Source organism: Meriones unguiculatus, chromosome 7 (assembly GCF_030254825.1).
Source record: "Meriones unguiculatus strain TT.TT164.6M chromosome 7, Bangor_MerUng_6.1, whole genome shotgun sequence".
Classification (NCBI taxonomy): domain Eukaryota; kingdom Metazoa; phylum Chordata; class Mammalia; order Rodentia; family Muridae; genus Meriones; species Meriones unguiculatus.
Window position 1 is genome coordinate 19,080,644 of NC_083355.1, and position 17,207 is coordinate 19,097,850.

General features: G+C 53.6%; 1 protein-coding gene across 2 annotated transcripts; it reads left to right on the forward strand.

The window, feature by feature from the left end:
* Nucleotides 1-409: 409 nt before the first annotated feature.
* Nucleotides 410-16,191, forward strand: Itga2b (integrin subunit alpha 2b). 2 transcript variants are annotated; one of them, XM_021642757.2, is made up of 30 exons: nucleotides 410-644; nucleotides 1,764-1,885; nucleotides 1,975-2,072; nucleotides 2,176-2,338; nucleotides 2,498-2,547; nucleotides 2,774-2,819; nucleotides 2,918-3,046; nucleotides 3,360-3,407; nucleotides 3,492-3,535; nucleotides 3,694-3,747; nucleotides 3,876-3,928; nucleotides 4,070-4,281; nucleotides 7,576-7,758; nucleotides 8,016-8,061; nucleotides 8,153-8,257; nucleotides 8,349-8,404; nucleotides 8,493-8,644; nucleotides 8,757-8,882; nucleotides 9,164-9,231; nucleotides 9,330-9,477; nucleotides 10,545-10,637; nucleotides 10,821-10,900; nucleotides 11,150-11,230; nucleotides 11,450-11,549; nucleotides 11,641-11,793; nucleotides 11,899-12,021; nucleotides 12,654-12,770; nucleotides 12,988-13,089; nucleotides 13,301-13,417; nucleotides 15,948-16,191. In XM_021642757.2, the coding sequence occupies exons 1-30, from the start codon at nucleotides 457-459 to the stop codon at nucleotides 16,002-16,004; spliced, it is 3,114 nt and encodes a 1,037-aa protein (XP_021498432.1). In that variant the 5' UTR covers nucleotides 410-456; the 3' UTR covers nucleotides 16,005-16,191. The 2 variants fall into 2 exon arrangements, with proteins under 2 accessions (XP_021498432.1, XP_060242602.1); XM_060386619.1 differs by lacking the exon at nucleotides 3,694-3,747.
* The last annotated feature ends 1,016 nt before the right edge of the window (nucleotides 16,192-17,207 follow it).

Sequence of the window (17,207 nt, forward strand, 5' to 3'; positions counted from 1 at the left end):
TATCAGGGAAGAGCAGCCTCCTTCCCCCTTCCTCCACCTCTGGCCAAGTCACAGTGTCCAAGATCAGAAGAGTCAGCTACATGGGGGAGGGGAGAGCCGCACGGGTGGACCGTGATGAAGTAGGGCAGGCCGATTAGTTCACAGTTGTACTTTCCCAGGCGGAAAGGGGTGGTGGCAGGACTAGCAGAGTGACAGTGGAGAAGAAAAGAGCTTTTAAGGGATGCAGCCTAGAAACAGAAACAAGGACTTGGAGATGGCTTGTAGCCCCAAGCAACCATCCCCCTTTCTGGTAGACCCTCCCCCTTTCTGGTAGTCCTAGAGACCACATGACATAGGGGCTATTGCCCTCTGTTCAGCCATCTCCAGTCTGATAAGCCGAAACTTCCTGTGGTGGGAACTTTAGGGAAGGGGAGAGAGCTGGCCCATTCCTGTTTGGGAGGTTTGGGGAGAAGGAAGATGGCCAGATCTCCATGTGTCCAGCATGCCCTCTGGCTTCTGCAGTGGGCACCACTATTCCTGGGACCTAGTGCTGTTCCTCCAGCCTGGGCCTTGAACCTGGACCCTCTGGAGTTCACCATCTATACAGGTCCCAATGGCAGCCACTTTGGATTCTCAGTGGACTTTCATAAGGACAAGTACGGGAGGTGAGCACTGGAGGAAATAGGGGTCTTGAGAGAGGTCTGCCCCCGCCATCGCTTCGGTGCCCTCTCATTACCTAGCTGAGCAAGGTGGATTCTAGGGTCTGTTTGTCAGGAGTGCTGGGGTGGGGGGGAAGTGAGGGTGCCGGGGAGGGTTACCAATTAGGAAGATGAACGCTGAACAGAAAAGGGAAAAGCGGGATCTTCTTTCTGCCCAAGGGTCAGTGTTATGACTCACTTTAAACTCCTCTTCGCATCCTAAATTGACTGGCAAAGCTACAAGTGTCTACCCAATGTACCCTGCTTTTCTTCATCCCAGACCTCATCCCCTTCCAAATTATAGACGTTTGAATAGAAGTAACAGATTACTGTCAGCACTGATGGGGCTTTGAGATCAAACTGCTACGGTTAGGGTCATCACTCACCTTCCAGGCTGTGCTCTACTGAGTGGCTTGTTGTGATGGACCCTGGGATGCCCAGGTCTGGCCAGTAAGAGTGACTGTTCTCAAGGACAGGTGCAGAGAATTATTTCTTCTGCCTAAGAGCGCCATTCCACCAAAACTCAGGCGGCTTGCATCCAGGGACTCTCTCCATGAGGGGGAAGGGAACTAGGGTCGTCTCGACTTTGACCACTGTAAAGGGTGCTCCTGTAGCTGACTGTGGTGGCACACGCTTGGGAACTCCATATATGGGAAGCTGAGGCAGGAGGCCTACCACAAGTTAAACGCCCAGGGCCACATAACAAGACTCTGTCCAAACAAATAGAAACTCCTGAGCTGGGTGTCACACCACTCTCCTTTAGTCCCTTTTAAAGGGAGGCAGAGGCAGGCAGAGCCTGCTAGTCTATATAGTGCGTTCCAGGACAGCCAGCGTTCCCTAGAGAGAACCTGACTCTCAAAGCAAATCCCAAGCCAGGAATGGTGGTGCACACCTTTCATCCCAGCACTCAGGAAGCAGAGCCCTGTGAGCTGGAAACGAGCCCTGGAGTTTCTGGACCATGATACCCGTGAGGAAAGATGGTCCAGTTTCTTCTCTGTCAGACCCCCTCTCAGGTATTGCCAGGGTAGTGGGCACCTGGAAAGATACAAAGACCCTGAGCTGTGCTCACCCAGCTTTCCTACACAGTGTGTCCATCGTGGTGGGTGCCCCGAGGGCCCTCAGTGCAAGTCAGAATGAGACCGGAGGGGTCTTCCTGTGTCCCTGGAAGGCCAGTGGCGGCAACTGCACCTCCCTGTTCTTCGACCTCAGTGAGTCTCATGCATGGAGGGGAAGGGAGAGCCAGGTGGAAGCGGATGGCAGGGCTCTGCAGCCCGTCACCTTTTCTTGTGCCGTTCAGGAGATGAGACGCAACACAAAGGCTTCCAATCTTACCAAACCTTCAGGACCGGGCAAGGACTTGGGGCATCAGTCGTCAGCTGGAATGACATCATTGTGGTGGGCACTGTAGACGGGTCAAAGGGAGCAAGTCCAGGGCAGGGACATTTTAGGGGAAGCCCGAATATCGCGTCCTTCCCACTCTCCTGTGGCTCTGCTCTAGGGCTGCGCCCCCTGGCAGCACTGGAATGTCCTAGAAAAGGACGAAGAGTCAGACAAGACTCCGGTGGGTGGCTGCTTCCTGGCTCATCTCCAAAGCGGCGGCCGCGCAGAGTACTCGCCCTGTCGCGCCAACAGGATGAGCTCCGTTTACTCAAAGATATACGGTAAGCGCTGGTCCGCCCTTGGCTCCGCCCACCGGTCTCTTCAAACCCCGCCCCTCGGGTGCTCCCTGCCCCCTGGGCCCCGCCCTTCATCTCTGCTCTTCCCACGCGGGACTCCAGGCCGGAGCCAGCCCTTGGCTGACCCCTGCTTGACTCTCGTAGGCGGAGACAAGCGGCTCTGTGAAGCCGGCTTCAGCGCGGCGGTGACCCAGGCAAGTCACAGGCGAAAGCGGATAGAGAGCTTGGCCTGGAGGCTGAGGCAGGGGGATGGCGACTTGGGGGTCACCCTGTGCTACAACGTGAGACTCCTCTTAAAGGGAGACGGGGTGGGGGTGGAGAACATGAGGCTAGATGAATATGAAAATACCAATGCAGGCAAAACGGTTTAGGGGTGTTCAAGGAAAGGGGACCCTTTCACGCCCAGGACTTCCCTTTCAGGCTGGAGAGCTAGTGCTTGGGGCCCCCGGCGGCTACATTTTTTCAGGTATGTGCTCAGTAATCCAGCCCACCTCCCCATCTAGCGGTTTTGGGAGACCCAGAAGTCTGGGCCCCCACATTTCCTGTCCCTTGTGCCCTTCCTAGGTCTTCTGGCTCGGGTTCCAATTGCGAATATCCTCTCTAGCTACCGCCCGGGTACCCTTCTGTGGTATGTTCCCAAACAGCTCTTCACCTTCGACTCCATAAGCCTGGTGAACTACCACGCCTACCGGGGTAAGCCCGGCATCCCCTTTCCAGGCCTCCCAAAACCCTGAGTCAGGTCCTGCCCCTGCTGGAGCCTCTGTGCCAATCTTAGCTGGTCACCCCCAGCACAGGGGCACCCCGCCCTGTGTTCCCGCCTCTTCTCCCCACACACATGCTCAAGTCCCTTCCACACTTGCTGGCCCTGGACTCAAGTGAGAGCTCAGGCTCGCCTCCGTTTTCCCATCTGCGCAACGAACGCAGTTTGCACTCACAACCTCGGTACGGGTGACGCTCCTTCCTAGCTGCTTTACTCAGAAACTGCTAAACTGTGTTGTATCTTCAGGGTACTCGGTGGCCGTCGGCGAGTTCGATGGGGATCCGAGCACGACAGGCAAGCAAGGAATGCGGGTGGGGAGCCCTGGGGCTGAGGGTGGAGTGAGTGGGTCTGATTTGCTGAGCCTTGCTCTCTCCCCAGAATACGTACTGGGTGTCCCCACCTGGAGTCGGACCTTGGGAGCGGTGAGTGCTGGCTCTCCCACGGCTTGGCCTTCTGAAGCCCCTGACCCTAGTCCCCTCCTTTACCCCCACCCCCCACTTGCCAACACCCTGCCCTTTCTCAATGAGAGTGGGAGGCCAAAGCGTGAATGACACACGCATGGTTGTGGACCTCCGTGCAGGTGGAAATTTTGGACACCTACCGCCAGACGCTGCACCGGCTGCTGGGAGAGCAGGTGGGGGCTGCGGCCTCATGGGAGTGGCCGAAGTCAGGGAATTGAGGCGCACCCCCCAGGACAGTTCACGGGGTGTGGGGGTGTGACAGGATGCAGAAGCTCCGACTAAAATCCCCTTCGTCTCGTAGGTGGCTTCATATTTCGGGCATTCAGTGGCAGTCACCGATGTCAACGGAGACGGGTGAGGAGAGGGAGCGGCCCCCACCCACCCTCACCCGGTTGCATCCTCAGCTCCAACTTCTACCAAGGGTGGTCGGGAAATGCCTTCGCTCCCGGCGCCTTCCTAGCCAGCTGCACCTGACCTTGCCCTTCTGGTCCGCAGGCGGCATGACCTACTGGTGGGGGCTCCGCTGTACATTGAGAGCAGAGCGGACTGGACGCTGGCCGAGGTGGGCCGGGTGTACTTGTTTCTCCAGCCTCGGGAGCCCCATGCCCTGGGCACGCCCACTCTCCTCCTGACTGGCACTCAGCTCTATGGGAGATTTGGATCTGCCATTGCGCCCCTGGGTGACCTCAACCGAGATGGTTATAACGGTGAGTGGAGAGGGCCCTAACAAAAAAGATCGTGGGACACACCTGAAGTCCCACTGTGAAGGAGGCCGAGACACAGAGGGAGACCCTGGGCAGCAGGAGCCAGGAGAGGCTCCAGTGCTGAGTGGAAAATGGACACCAGAGTTCAAGGAACCCAAGTAGGACAGTGTGTCTGGATCCCAGCATGATGATGCCTGTAGGCAGATTTGGAGAAGGGAGTTAGAGATACGGTGACTTGACAGGCATTTAGGGCTTGGACTGTTAGGGCTGGGGGAAGGGGATGAAGCATGGAGTCAGAAAGAAAGGGGGAATCGAGTGGGAGGGAAGAAGCTAGCTGAGCTTGAAGGGAGAATTAAGTGCAGACATCCTGAGAACTTCTACTTGAAGAGGGGTTGAGATCTGGAGCCTGTGAACTAAGAAGAGGCCCAGATAGAACCGTGGGAAGCAAGCGCATTTAGGGGACATTCAGGGAAGGTGACTGGGAAACGGACAGTGTTCGGACAGGTGGGAGCGAGGTCATGAGACTGGTGGCTCAGAACTCTTAAGAAGAGTCGTTTGAGCAGGAGGAAGGGGTGCTCTTGGTGGCCCCCTCACTCCTGACGGGTACAGTTAAATATGGCACTGATGGCACTGGGTAAATATATTGTGGGCTTCAGCAAGGATGAGCTCCTTGGTGGCAGTGACAAGAACCAAGCCAGGCCAGGTGTGGTGGCGCACACCCCTCAGGAAGTAGAGGCAGCAGGAACAGAAATCGAAGGTCATCTCTGTTAATGTGAGGTTGGAGGCCAGCCTGGGATATGTTAAACCCTCTCTCAAAGCAAAACAAAATAAAACAAAAACAACCAACAAAGGGCAGCTTTGCTAGGGACATAAACCAGAAGACCACTGGGGATGGCGACAGGATCTGAAGAGAGGTGAAACACGCATCAGGCAATGCAGACAGCTCTTTCACTGTCTGCATTGTGAAAGGAAGAGGAAGAAGGATGGGGCTGTGACCTTGGCAGGATGGGGGTGTAATAAATGCCAAGGAAAATGGGGACCTGGAGGGGCCAGCCCGAGCAGGTGCCCTGTGACGCCAGGGGATGCAGACTCTCTATCCAGAGGCAAGAGATACCGACTCAAAGGTCTCATGGGGAAAGGACAGAAGTGGGGAAAGCTGACAGCTTGGAAAAAATGGAGAAAGTTAGAAACAGGTGTTATGGGGAAATCCAGAAATGGTTGAGAATCCCCCAAGGGTCCTGGAGAAGGCTGGAGAACAGGAAGCCATAGTGCCCTGTCTGCTCCATGTCTCTTGCAACTCTGGGCTGAATTAGCTCCAGATAGTCTGACCAGGCTGACCCAAAACTGGCCATGGGGGAAGAAGGCTGAAGAAATGAACAGTGACTGAAACATTCATGAAATCCATGAAGAACAAGCGAGGTCAGGGCAGAGAGGAGGCCATGGGACTGGAGGGTATCACTGTGGTCAGTGGCCTCTGTTTGCTTTGCTTTTTGTTTTTTAGACAGGGTCTCACTGTGTAGCCTTGGCTGGCCTGGAGCTCTCTGTGTAGACCTGGCTGACCTTGAACTATACCTGCCTCTTCTTCCTTAAGGGCTGGAATTAAACACATTTTTGAATTATGTATATAATGATCAAGAAAATCACAATGGGGGCTAGAGAGATGGCTCAGAGGTTAAGAGCACTGTTTGCTCTTCCAGAGGTCCTGAGTTCAATCCCCAGCAACTATGCGGTGGCTCCCAACCATCTATACTGGGATCTGATGCCCTCTTCTGGCATGCAGGTGTACATGTGTACAAAGATAGAGCACACATCTACATAAAATAAATAAATAAATGGTTTTTTAAAAGGAAGCAAATCACAATGACATACTGTAAACAAAATCAGACAACAAAGGGAAGACAGTTAAAACACACAGACGATGTGATCTAAAGTAGTCATATATATGCAAAGAACTCATAAAATGAGGCTCATGCTAACAGATACACTTTCAAGGAAGGTATTTTATTTTATCTTATGTGTATTGGTGTGAGGGTATCAAATCCTCTGGAACTGGAGTTACAGTCAGTTGTGAGCTGCCATGTGGTTGCTGGGAATTGAACCCCGGGTCCTCTAGAAGAACTGTTAACTGATGATTCATCTTAAAGTCACGGATGTCAATAAACCTATGATGTGGCTGTGAGTTTGTTTGCACGGTGAAAGTAAAACAGGGTTAGCATCTGGGGAACAGGTTTCAGTTCGCTTTTACTGCTTTGCGTTTTGGCTTTGTTTTGTGTTTTGAAGCCGGGTCTGGCTACACAGCCCCAGCTGGCCTGGAACTCAATTTGTATATCAGGCTGGCCTCGGGCTAACAGAGATCCGCCTGCCTCTGCCTCCCGAGTGCTGGGAGTAAAGGTGTGTGTGAGCACACCAACCCAACTTTTTATTTTTTATTTTTTTTCCATTACTGGGAATTGACTCCAGGACCTGACATGTACAAGGGAGTTCTCTTCCCCAGCCTGGTCTCAGTTATTTAATCTTTTGGGACTCATTTTTTTTTTCCTTCTAAAATGGAAGTTTATAGGACAGGGACGTCACTGAGCTAACAGAGAGCTTGCCTAGTATGCACAAAGCTTCCACTCAGCATAAACCCTGCCAGAAGGACCAGAAGCTCAAGGTTATACTAAGTGACTCAGCTACGTAAATAATTCGAGGCTAGTTTGTGGCAACCTGTGTCCAGGAGTGTGGTGATGAAACCCTTCATCCCAGCACAGGAGGCAGAGGCAGGCAGGTCTCAGAATCTGAGGCCAGCCTGATCTACAAAGAACTAAATGGAGAGATCCTATCTCAGAAAAAAACCCATCAACACCAAAAACCTTGTATCAAATTAACAATAACAGTAAACAGTAAACACCCAATTGTCAGGAGCAAATGTTTCTTTGTTATGTTTTGGGTTTTTTTTTTGTTGTTGTTGTTGTTTTGTTTTGGTCAGGAGTAAATGTTTCTTTTGTTTGCTTGTTTGTTGAGACAGAGCTTCTCTACCTAGCCTTGGCTTTCCTGGAACTGCTTTGTAGATCGGGCTAGCCTTGAACACACAGTGATCCATCTGCCTCTGCCTCCCTGAGTGCAGGGAATAAAGGTGTGAGCCACCATGCCCAGGCATTATCAGTGCATTTTCCTTGGTAGACAGCAAGGACTGTTGTAGCTTTTTATAATAATCTGTTAATACTTGACTGATTGATACAGACTTGGCACCCTCTTCTTGGCCTCCCAGGGCCTCCCTAGAGAAGAGGCCACACTCTTCTTTCTCTCTCCTTCCAGATGTTGCTGTGGCTGCTCCCTATGGGGGTCCCAGTGGTCGGGGCCAAGTGCTGGTGTTCCTGGGTCAGAGTGAGGGGCTGAGTCCACAGCCCTCCCAGGTCCTGGACAGCCCCTTCCCTGAAGGCTCTGCCTTTGGCTTCTCTCTTCGTGGTACCCTAGACGTGGATGACAATGGATACCCAGGTGCCTGTGGATTGCACCCAGCCAGTCAAGACAGGCCTTCAAGATGAAAATGTGCAGAGACGCACAGCTGGGGGTCCATGTCTGACCCAGTGCCAGCTGTGGGCTCCAACTTGTCTGTGTGGCTGGGATGCTTGGGTTTGGGGGCAGGACACCTTGAACCTCCGGGGGCTGACGGTGTGGGGAACTTTTAGGGAGATAAGGACTCACCCTATGTCCCCTCTAATGGCCACTTTTGTCCCTTCTCCCTATGTCTATAGACCTGATAGTGGGAGCTTATGGAGCTAGCAAGGTGGCTGTATACAGGTGAGTGCCAGGTAGGGGAAGGGCTACCTCCTCAGAGGAGGCTACGTCGGGAGGGAGGGACACAGTGCTGAGTCTCCTCTGCTCCCATCAGAGCTAAGCCCGTGGTGATGGCCTCTGTCCACCTGATGGTTCCAGACTCGCTGAACCCCACACTGAAGAACTGTGTCCTGGAACAGACCCAGGCGCCGGTCAGCTGGTGAGGAGGTGGAGGTCACAGACTTGGCAGGGTTTGGGACTTTGGAGAGGTGGCCCAACCCACAAAACCTGCCCTGCCCTCATCTTTGCAGCTTCAACATCCAGATGTGTGTGGGAGCCACAGGGCACAGCATTCCTCAGAGGCTGGGTGAGTGGGTGGAGGTAGGGGTGGGAGGAAGGGAGGTCTGGGTGTCCCCGCTAGAGGGAGACCCGGATCCTTCGTGCTTGCCCTGCAGATCTAAAGGCGGAGCTGCAGCTGGACCTGCAGAAGCCCAGCCAGGGCCGCCGGGTGCTCCTTCTGGAGTCCCAGCAGGCGAGCCTCACCCTGAACCTGGACCTGGGCAGAAGAAACAGACCTATCTGCCACACTGCCATGGCCTTTCTTCGAGTATGCTCAGGCTGGAATGGGTGGGGCTGGGGATGCAGTTCAAACAGCCCTAGGACTCCGGCAAAGGCTGTGGGCACAGCCACGCCATAGCCAGTTTCTTGCCCTCTGCTAGGATGAGGCCGACTTCCGGGACAAGCTGAGTCCGATTGTGCTAAGCCTCAACGTGATGCTGTCCCCAGAGAAGACTGGAGCAGCACCTGCCGTGGTGTTGCATGGAGAAACCTATGTCCAGGAGCAGGTAGGGACAGTGGGACAAGCAAGAAGAGGGCAAGGAGCCTCATGGGAAAGAAGTTGAAGCCACGAGTCCCTAACCTCGAAATCACCCCATGAAATTCCCCAAATCTCAGTGTCCCCCAAACATCGTTGCAGACTTATAAACCCGGCTATCACAGAACTTTGGCATCACCCCAAACCTACTCTCTGAAGAGACCCCCAGGAGCCATGGTTGTTCTCTGGGCTCTGTGGTAACCCCTCGACCTCATAAGCCCTCAGCTCACCCACATCCCCTGTGTCCCACAGACCCGGATCATCCTGGACTGTGGGGAAGATGACCTGTGCGTGCCGAAGCTCCAGCTCACAGCTACCGTGTGAGAGGGTCCCCCGCCCTGCCCCTCCCTACCCCGGGAGACCCACTCCTTACCTGAGCCCTCTCTAGTCCTAAACCAAGCACCCTCTCTCCATACAGGGAGGACTCCCCGCTTCTCATTGGTGCTGAGAATGTGTTGGAGCTGAAGATAGAGGCAGCCAATGACGGTGAGGGGGCCTATGAGGCGGAGCTGGCTGTGCACCTGCCCCCGGGTGCCCACTACATGCGGGCTTTCAGCAACGTTGAGGTGAGGCACCACCCCCGCGGTACAGCCAGCAGGCAGCAGGCGTGAGAGCCCCGCCTCCCGCCTCCCACAAGAGCTCCACCGCTCTTACGCTTTTGCTATAAAGATGTATGGAGTTTTCAGCTTTCGTGCGGGTGTCGTGTACTTATGAGAAGCACTGGCTTAGAGGTTCAGACGTCTAGAGCCCTGTTACAAAACCACTGAGCAAATATTAATTAGGGTCGCCTTAGCATCTGCTGGGGTGATGGCTCAGCTGCTAAAAGTCCCTTTCACTCAAATGGAGAGCCTGGGTTTGGCTCCGGCAGAACCCATGAGCAAAGTAAGGCATGGTGGTGTGAGCCGGGGACCCTAGGGTGCTGGGATTTGGTGATGGGTGTGTCCCTAAAGCTCATTGGCCAGACAGGCTAGCCACATTCATCAGACCCTGTCTCAGTCAGTAAAGACACAGCTATTGGGGAAAGCTTCCCAATATCAACCTCTGGTTCCACATTCACACACACACACACACACACACACACACACACACCACATACAACCTGTAGGCTTAGTTTTCCCCCTAATGTTGGTAGGCACTTGTAGGAAAGCATTTTGAGGCAAATTCAGTGTTTGTGAGTGCGGGTGTGTGCGTCTGTGCACAGCTGTGTAAGGGTTTATCTTATGTGCGGTTCTTCAGGTGTCATTCCTCTTGTTTTTTCGTTTAGATGGTTGGTTAGTTGGTTTGGTTTTTGAGACAGGGTTTCTCTGTCTAGCTTTGCCTGTCCCAGAACTCTGTAGACCAGGCTGGCCTCCAACTCAGAGTTCCACCTGCCTCTGCCTCCTGAGCATTGGGGTTAAAGGAGTGTGCCACCACGCTTGGCTTTATTCTGTTGATGTAATTTTTAGCAACTAGGTCACTCTGGGTAATATTATTTTTTATTTCTAAAATCAAAATCCTTTAAAAATAGTAAAATGATACAGAAATAGAAGGTGGCAGGCCCTTGGGATCCCCCAGGACCCTCCCCCAAGCCTGGCCAGCAAGTCTCCTGCAGACATGCCGGACACCCACCCATGGCCGCACACCTCTCCTCCAGGGCTTTGAGAGGCTCGTCTGCACCCAGAAGAAGGAGAATGAGACCAGGGTGGCGCTTTGCGAGCTGGGCAACCCCATGAAAAAGGACACCCGGGTGAGAGGGCTGGATGGAGTGGACCCAGGGACAGCCGGGAGGGTGTGTGTGCATGGCTCGGGTGGTGGCTGGGAAGCCTCCTAACTCTAGCTGCACCCTAGGGTGGGTAGGCTCTTGGGGGACGAGGGGAGACTTGCACAGAGAGGACACTGGGGTGGCGACTGTGGACTTCTCCTCTTCCAGATAGGCATCACCATGTTGGTGAGTGTGGAGAACCTGGAAGATGCCGGGCAGTATGTGTCCTTCCAGCTGCAGGCCAGGAGGTACCTAGCTGGGCAGCCTACCATGCTTCCTCCATCTGACCTTCATGCAGAACCCCTTCCACACAGAAAGGCCTTCCCGAGAGCTGTGCTCTCTTTCTTCCTCAGTGACTCAATCCTGAGTCTTGGGGTCCTAGGGGACACTCTCTCTCAGGTCTAACTTGAGCATCTTATGCTGTCTGGGGTGGGATTAATGCTGAGCGGTCTAAAATCCTGATGTCCTTTATTTTCTTCTCACCTTCTCCCCTCCAGCAAGAACAGCCAGAATCCAAACAGTAATGTTGTGCTGTTGCCTGTGGCAGTCCGAGCGGAGGCCATAGTGGAGCTTCGGGGGTGAGAGCCACTGAGGAAGGGGAAATGGCAGAGAGGCCCCTATTGTTTCGAGGAGGAGGTGGGGGTGTTGCTTGGGTAACACAATTAGCCTGCAGAAGTCCCTGGGTCCCATCCCTAATATCTCATCAAACAAAAGGGTAAAGTTTGAGGGGTCCTGGAGGACCCACCACAGGTCCACCAGGGAGTCAGATGGGCTCTGGGGGCCTCGGGCACTTGCAGGAACTCCTTCCCTGCTTCCCTGGTGGTGGCCACAGAAGAAGGTGACGAGGAGCAGGCTGGCTTTGGCAGCTGGGTCCCCAGGGTGGAACACACCTATGAGGTAGGGGGGGCACCTCTGGGGGAGCATGGGCTGAGGTCCTGGGAGCTGCAGGCTGGCAGCCGAGGCAGCCCCCCACTGTCTCCACCCCCAGCTCCACAACAATGGCCCTGGCACCGTGAATGGCCTCCGACTGGTCATCCACCTTCCTGGCCAGTCCGGGCCTTCCGACCTGCTCTACATCCTGAATGTGCAGCCTCAGGGCGGTCTCCTTTGCTCTTCAGAGCCGTCCCCCAATCCCCTCAAGGTGAGGCTCGCGAGGCCAACAGCCAGAGCAGGGAGGGTGTGGGTGCAGACCCCGGAAGCCAACTGACCATGCTCTTGTCTCCCTGTCCCTCCCCTACCCCCCCAGGTGGACTTGAGGCTACCCACTGCCAGCCCTTCTCCCACTAGCTGGGCCCATCCCAGTCGTGACCGCAGAGATGTTGTCCTGCAGCAGCCCAAGCAGCCAGGGCAGCGGGACCCAGTTCGGGTGGTGAGAAGCTCAGTGGGGCCCTTGGGAGTCAGGGAGATGGGAGGCAGGGAGAGCAGTATGGATGAGATGCTGGGCTGGCGATTGGCAGAGTGGGGTTTCCTTTCTCTCTTTTCCTTCCTTCCTTCCCTTTCTTTCTCCCTCCCTCCCTCCCTTCCTTCCTTCCTTCCTTCCTTCCTTCCTTCCTTCTTTCCTTCCTTTCTTTCTTCCTTTCTTTTCCTCTGAAGAAATACCAAAAAGGGCCAAGCAATGGTAGCGCAAGCCTTTAATCCCAGCCAGGCAGGTACATCTCTGAGTTCTAGGCCACCCTGGTCTACAGATTGAGTTCTAGGACAAACAAAAAAACAAAAAAGAAAGAACGAGAAAGAGAGAGAGAGAGAAAGAAAGAAAGAAAGAAAGAAAGAAAGAAAGAAAAAGAAAGATGCCAAAGCAATGTTACATGTCACAAAAACACCGAGTACCACAGGTCGTGACCCCTGCCTTCGGGCTTCGTCCCTGTATCCCTGGACTGGTGAGCAAACACCTGAAGCTCGGCTAGAGACAGACCTGACCTTCCTGGCTCTCTGGGTTGGGGCCTTGACTGATGGGGGATGATTAGCAGGAGGGCCTGGGGACTTAGGACACGTCTCCCTCAGAGCTGCGACGGCTCAGCGCCATGTATGGTGGTGGAGTGTGAGCTGCAGGAGATGGCGCGTGGGCAGCGGGCCATGGTCACGGTGCAAGCCCTGCTGGGGATGTCCAGCCTCCGCCAGGTGGGGCTAGATGCGGGCGGCGGGGCCTGTGGAGGCGGGGCAGGAATTTGCTCTGGGCTTGAGCTGGTTCACACAAGCCTTGGGAGGATTTACCTTGGGGCGGGGGCAGGGTAAAACCCCCCGTCAAAACTCAGATTCGGGGAATCCGGGGCTTGGATTGCGGCCACCCAGTCCTCGGGCGGCTGCGGTAAGCGACTGTCACCCCCACCCCCCGCAGAGGCCTCAGGAGCAGTTTGTGCTGCAGTCACACGCCTGGTTCAACGTCTCCTCCCTACCTTACTCCGTGCCGGCGCTCAGCCTGCCCAGCGGGCAAGCTCTGGTGAGCAACCCAGTTCTCTGTCAACGCCCAGCAAGCCTGGGGCAGGGCCTCTCCAGGGCTGAGGGGCGGGGCGGGGTCTCCGCGGATTGACGGCTGAGGCTGAGGGGCGGGGTCTCCGGGAGGCTGAGGTCTGGTTACTAGGAGATGGCTCAGCTGGGCATCCTTCTCCCTGCTCACTGGCCCCCTTAAGGGACATCCGGTTTGCCCTCAGGTGCAGACAGAGCTGCTTCGGGCCTTGGAGGAGAGGGCCGTTCCTACCTGGTGTGTGCTGGTGGGCGTCCTAGGCGGTCTGCTGCTGCTGACCCTGCTAGTTCTGGCCATGTGGAAGGTGAGGCTGGAAGGGGGGCACATTGTTTCCATGTGGTCACAGACTAGGAGACAGGGGGATACAGGATGTAGGACCTGTGTGGTCTCCATACCCGCTATTAGGATGTCATTTTTCTGAGGACTTGTGCTGAGCACGTCCCGTCCCGTCCCTCCCATTCCCCCTAAGCAGGACGCCTGAAATCCGCAGGCCTTCAGACCCTTCCCCCACCGTGAGGAAGTCAGAGGAAACTGAGACATACCCTCAGAATTTCCTGACTTCTGTGGGCAGGGCTCGCCTCCTGTCTGTCCTTGGTCCAAGGGAAACGTGGGGAGGAAAGGGTTTATTTTATTTTACGCTTTCCAGTCAGCGAGAGAAGCCACAGCAGGAACTTGGAGGCAGGAACTGAAGAAAAGATCTTGAAGGACAGCTGCTTACAGGCTCGCTTCCTTGTACAGCCCCGGCCCAAAGGGCAAGGGACGGCCGCACTCACAGAGGGCTGAGCCTTTACATCATTAGCAATTAAGAAAATGTCTCACAGGGCCGGAAGGGGCCGGGTGACTGGTCAACCTGTAATCCCAGCACTCAGGGAGGCAGAGGCAGGTGGATCTGTGAGTTCGAGGCCAGCCTGGTCTACAAAAGGAGTCCAGGATAGCCAAGGCTACACAGAGAAACCCTGTCTCAAACAAACAAGTCTCACAGGGGCTGTGAGGATGGGCTAGGAGCACTGGCTGCTCTTCCAGAAGAACAGGGTTCACTTCCAGCACCCACTTGTTGGCTGTATAATTCTAGTTCCAGGGGATCTCTGACAGCTTCCTCGGGTTTCTTTAGCACCAGGCATGCGTGTAGCACACAGACATACATGCAGACAAAATCAAAATGCCCATACACATAAAATAAAAATTAAATTAAATTTTTATAAAAAGAAAATGCCTCATAGGCATGGCCACAGGCTAATCTGACCTGGGTAATTTTGTTTATTTTTTGAGACAGGGTTTCTCTGTGTAGCCCTGGCTGTCCTGGACTCCGTTTATAGACCAGGCTGGCCTCAAACTCACAGATCCACCTGCCTCTGACTCCTAAGTGCTTGGATTAAAGGCATGTGCCATTATACCCGGCTGACCTGGGTAATTTTTCAATGAAGGTTCCCTCTTCCCTGGGGACTTTAAGTTTGTGTCAAAGTGACAGCTCAAGCTGATTGTGACAGTATTCAGCCCTGTCCTCCTGAGTGAGATGGGAAGCTGAAGAGTCCAGAACAGCGGTTCTTAACCTTCCTGACCCTGCAGCCCTTTAATATCGTCCTCATGCTGTGCTGACCCCCAGCCGTAAAATTACTTTTGCCATTTTCATGAATTGTAATGTAAATATCTGTGTTTTCCAATGGTCTTGGGTGACCCTTGGGTGAAAGGGTCATTAGACTTCCAAAGAGGTCGTGACCCAGAGGTTGGGAATCTCTACTCTAGTCCCTACCCCGGGTTTCCGAGAGGATCCCTCATTTCTGTGTGCTGGGGAACAGGGGCGTGAGTTATGAAGAGATGGAAAAATCAAAGCCAAGCATGGTGACAGAGATGTAATTGTAAGTGTTCAGGAGTGTGGGCTACATAGCAAGTTCTAGGACAGCCTGGGCTACATGAGATCTTGTCTCAAAAAACAAAACAAACAACATCAACAACAAAAACCAGAGGCTACTGAGATGGCTCAGGGGGTAAAGGTACTTGTCATCAAGCCTAATGACTTGATGTATTAAAGGCATTTTTAGGTAATAATAGTATATTTCCTTCTGACTCTTCCAGATATCCTTATTGTTATTTTACCCTCTTTCTTGTGTATTTCCCTCCCTTCCCCTTTATAATTAAAGCTCCTCACCTTGTTTTTCCTACTTTCCTCTCAGATCACTCGCACCCTGCTATTTCCCCCTCTGTTGCTTCTGACCCCGGGACCCACACGGTGGGAGAGAACCAAGTTCTTATTCACTCGCTCTGTAGACCAGGCTGGCCTTGAACTCAGAGACTCACTCTGCCTCCTGAGTGCTGGCATTAAAGGCATGAACCATTACCACCCAGCTGGCAGAACTAACTCTTTATCTGTTTTTTTGTTTTCAAGGTTTGTTTATTATGTATACAGTGTTCTGCCTGCCTGTGTGCCTGCACCCCAGAAGAGGGCACCAGATCTCACTGTAGATGGTTGTGAGCCACCCTGTGGTTGCTGGGAATCGAACTCAGGACCTGTAGAAGAACAATCAGTGTTCTTAACCTCTGAGCCATCTCTCAGTTCCCCAGAACCAACTCTTGAAAGTTTTCCTCTGACCTCTAAACATGAACACACACACACAAAAAAAAAAAAAAAAAAAAAAAAAAAAAAAAATTTAAACTTGTGGAGCAAACCTCTCTCAATTAAAAAAATAATAATAATCCCACTTCTCAGATGCAGGGTAGGGTACAGCTCTGCTTCATGGGTTTCCAGGCAGCAGGCTTCCGGCAGGCTTTCTTGGTGGTTCTCTGTGTACCCTGTCCCTGTGCCCTGACCGCAGCTCCTGTCCCCCTCCACTCTCCAGGCTGGTTTCTTCAAGCGTAATCGACCACCTCTGGAAGAAGATGAAGACGGAGAGTGATGATGTCAGAGCTCGGTCCTGGTGGGAAGGCTGGGTACCTGCTTCCCCTGCTTCCCTCTTACTTCCAGCCAGCTGCTCCTGCTCAGAACTCCACGGCTTCTAACTATTCCATGGGGCCTTCCTTCCCTTTTCAGCAGACTGGGCACATCCCCTTTCCTACTGCCTAATAAAGAGCTTGATGTGGATATCCACCATGCTGCCTGCCTCGGGGTCTGAGGCTAAAGGGGGGAGCTGAAGGGATATTTGTAGGGACTAAGACTAGTAGCTCTCTGAGCAGAGTGAATCTGTACTAACAAGGTGGCAAATGGCTGCCAGGGACTACAGTATGGTGTTGGGTGTGAGGAAGCAAGAGAGGAATGGTGGAAGGGCCTCCTGTGAGATTCACTGGGAAGTGAGATGGGGGTTAGGAGCACCAGAGAAGAAATGCAGGATCCTTAGCAGGCAGCTTTGCGTCTTTTTTTTTTTTTGGGGGGGGGGTGTTTTGGTTTTTTTTTTTAGAGGCAGCGTTTCTCTGCCTTGGCTGTTCTGTACTTGATTTGTAGACCAGGCTGGCCTGGAACTCACAGAGATCCACCTCCCTTAGCCTCCCCAAGTGCTGGGATTACAGCTTTTTTGGTGGCTTGTTTTGTTTTGAGACAGAATCTCACTATGTAGACCTGGCTGGCCCGGAGCTCACTGTGTAGACCAAACTGGCCTCGAACTCACAGAGAGCAATCCACTTCAACTTCCCAGGTACTGGAATTGAAGGCATGAGCCATAATGCCTGGCTCCCTGATTGGGCAGCTTTAAGCTGTGCATTTTACATTGGTTTGGAGGGACAAACCTCAAAATAGTCCAAGACTTGGGAAAATGACGTTTGCGTCTTCCCTGTCCTTCCCCCAACAAAGACCTTTAAAGCGCTGTTCTGAAGGAAGAGGGGCAGAAGAAAGCCAGCTGGGCTCAGCTCCAGGAGGAAGGTGCCATAGGCAGGGGAAGCAGATGCTGTCCATCAGCCCTGATGCTGAGCCTTCTGAGGAGACAGGTCTTCCGCTAGGAAAGGGGCTGGGCTGTAGAAGGGAGCTTTCCAGCTGTGGGGATTGGAGGTGGGCTCTCCTCTGGAGTCCCATGAGGTGTGTTGGTTCACATGTTCCAGAAATGGTTTTTGAACACCTAGCATGTGCTAGGACTATTCCGACTATTCTAAAGCCAGGATGAGCAGTAAGC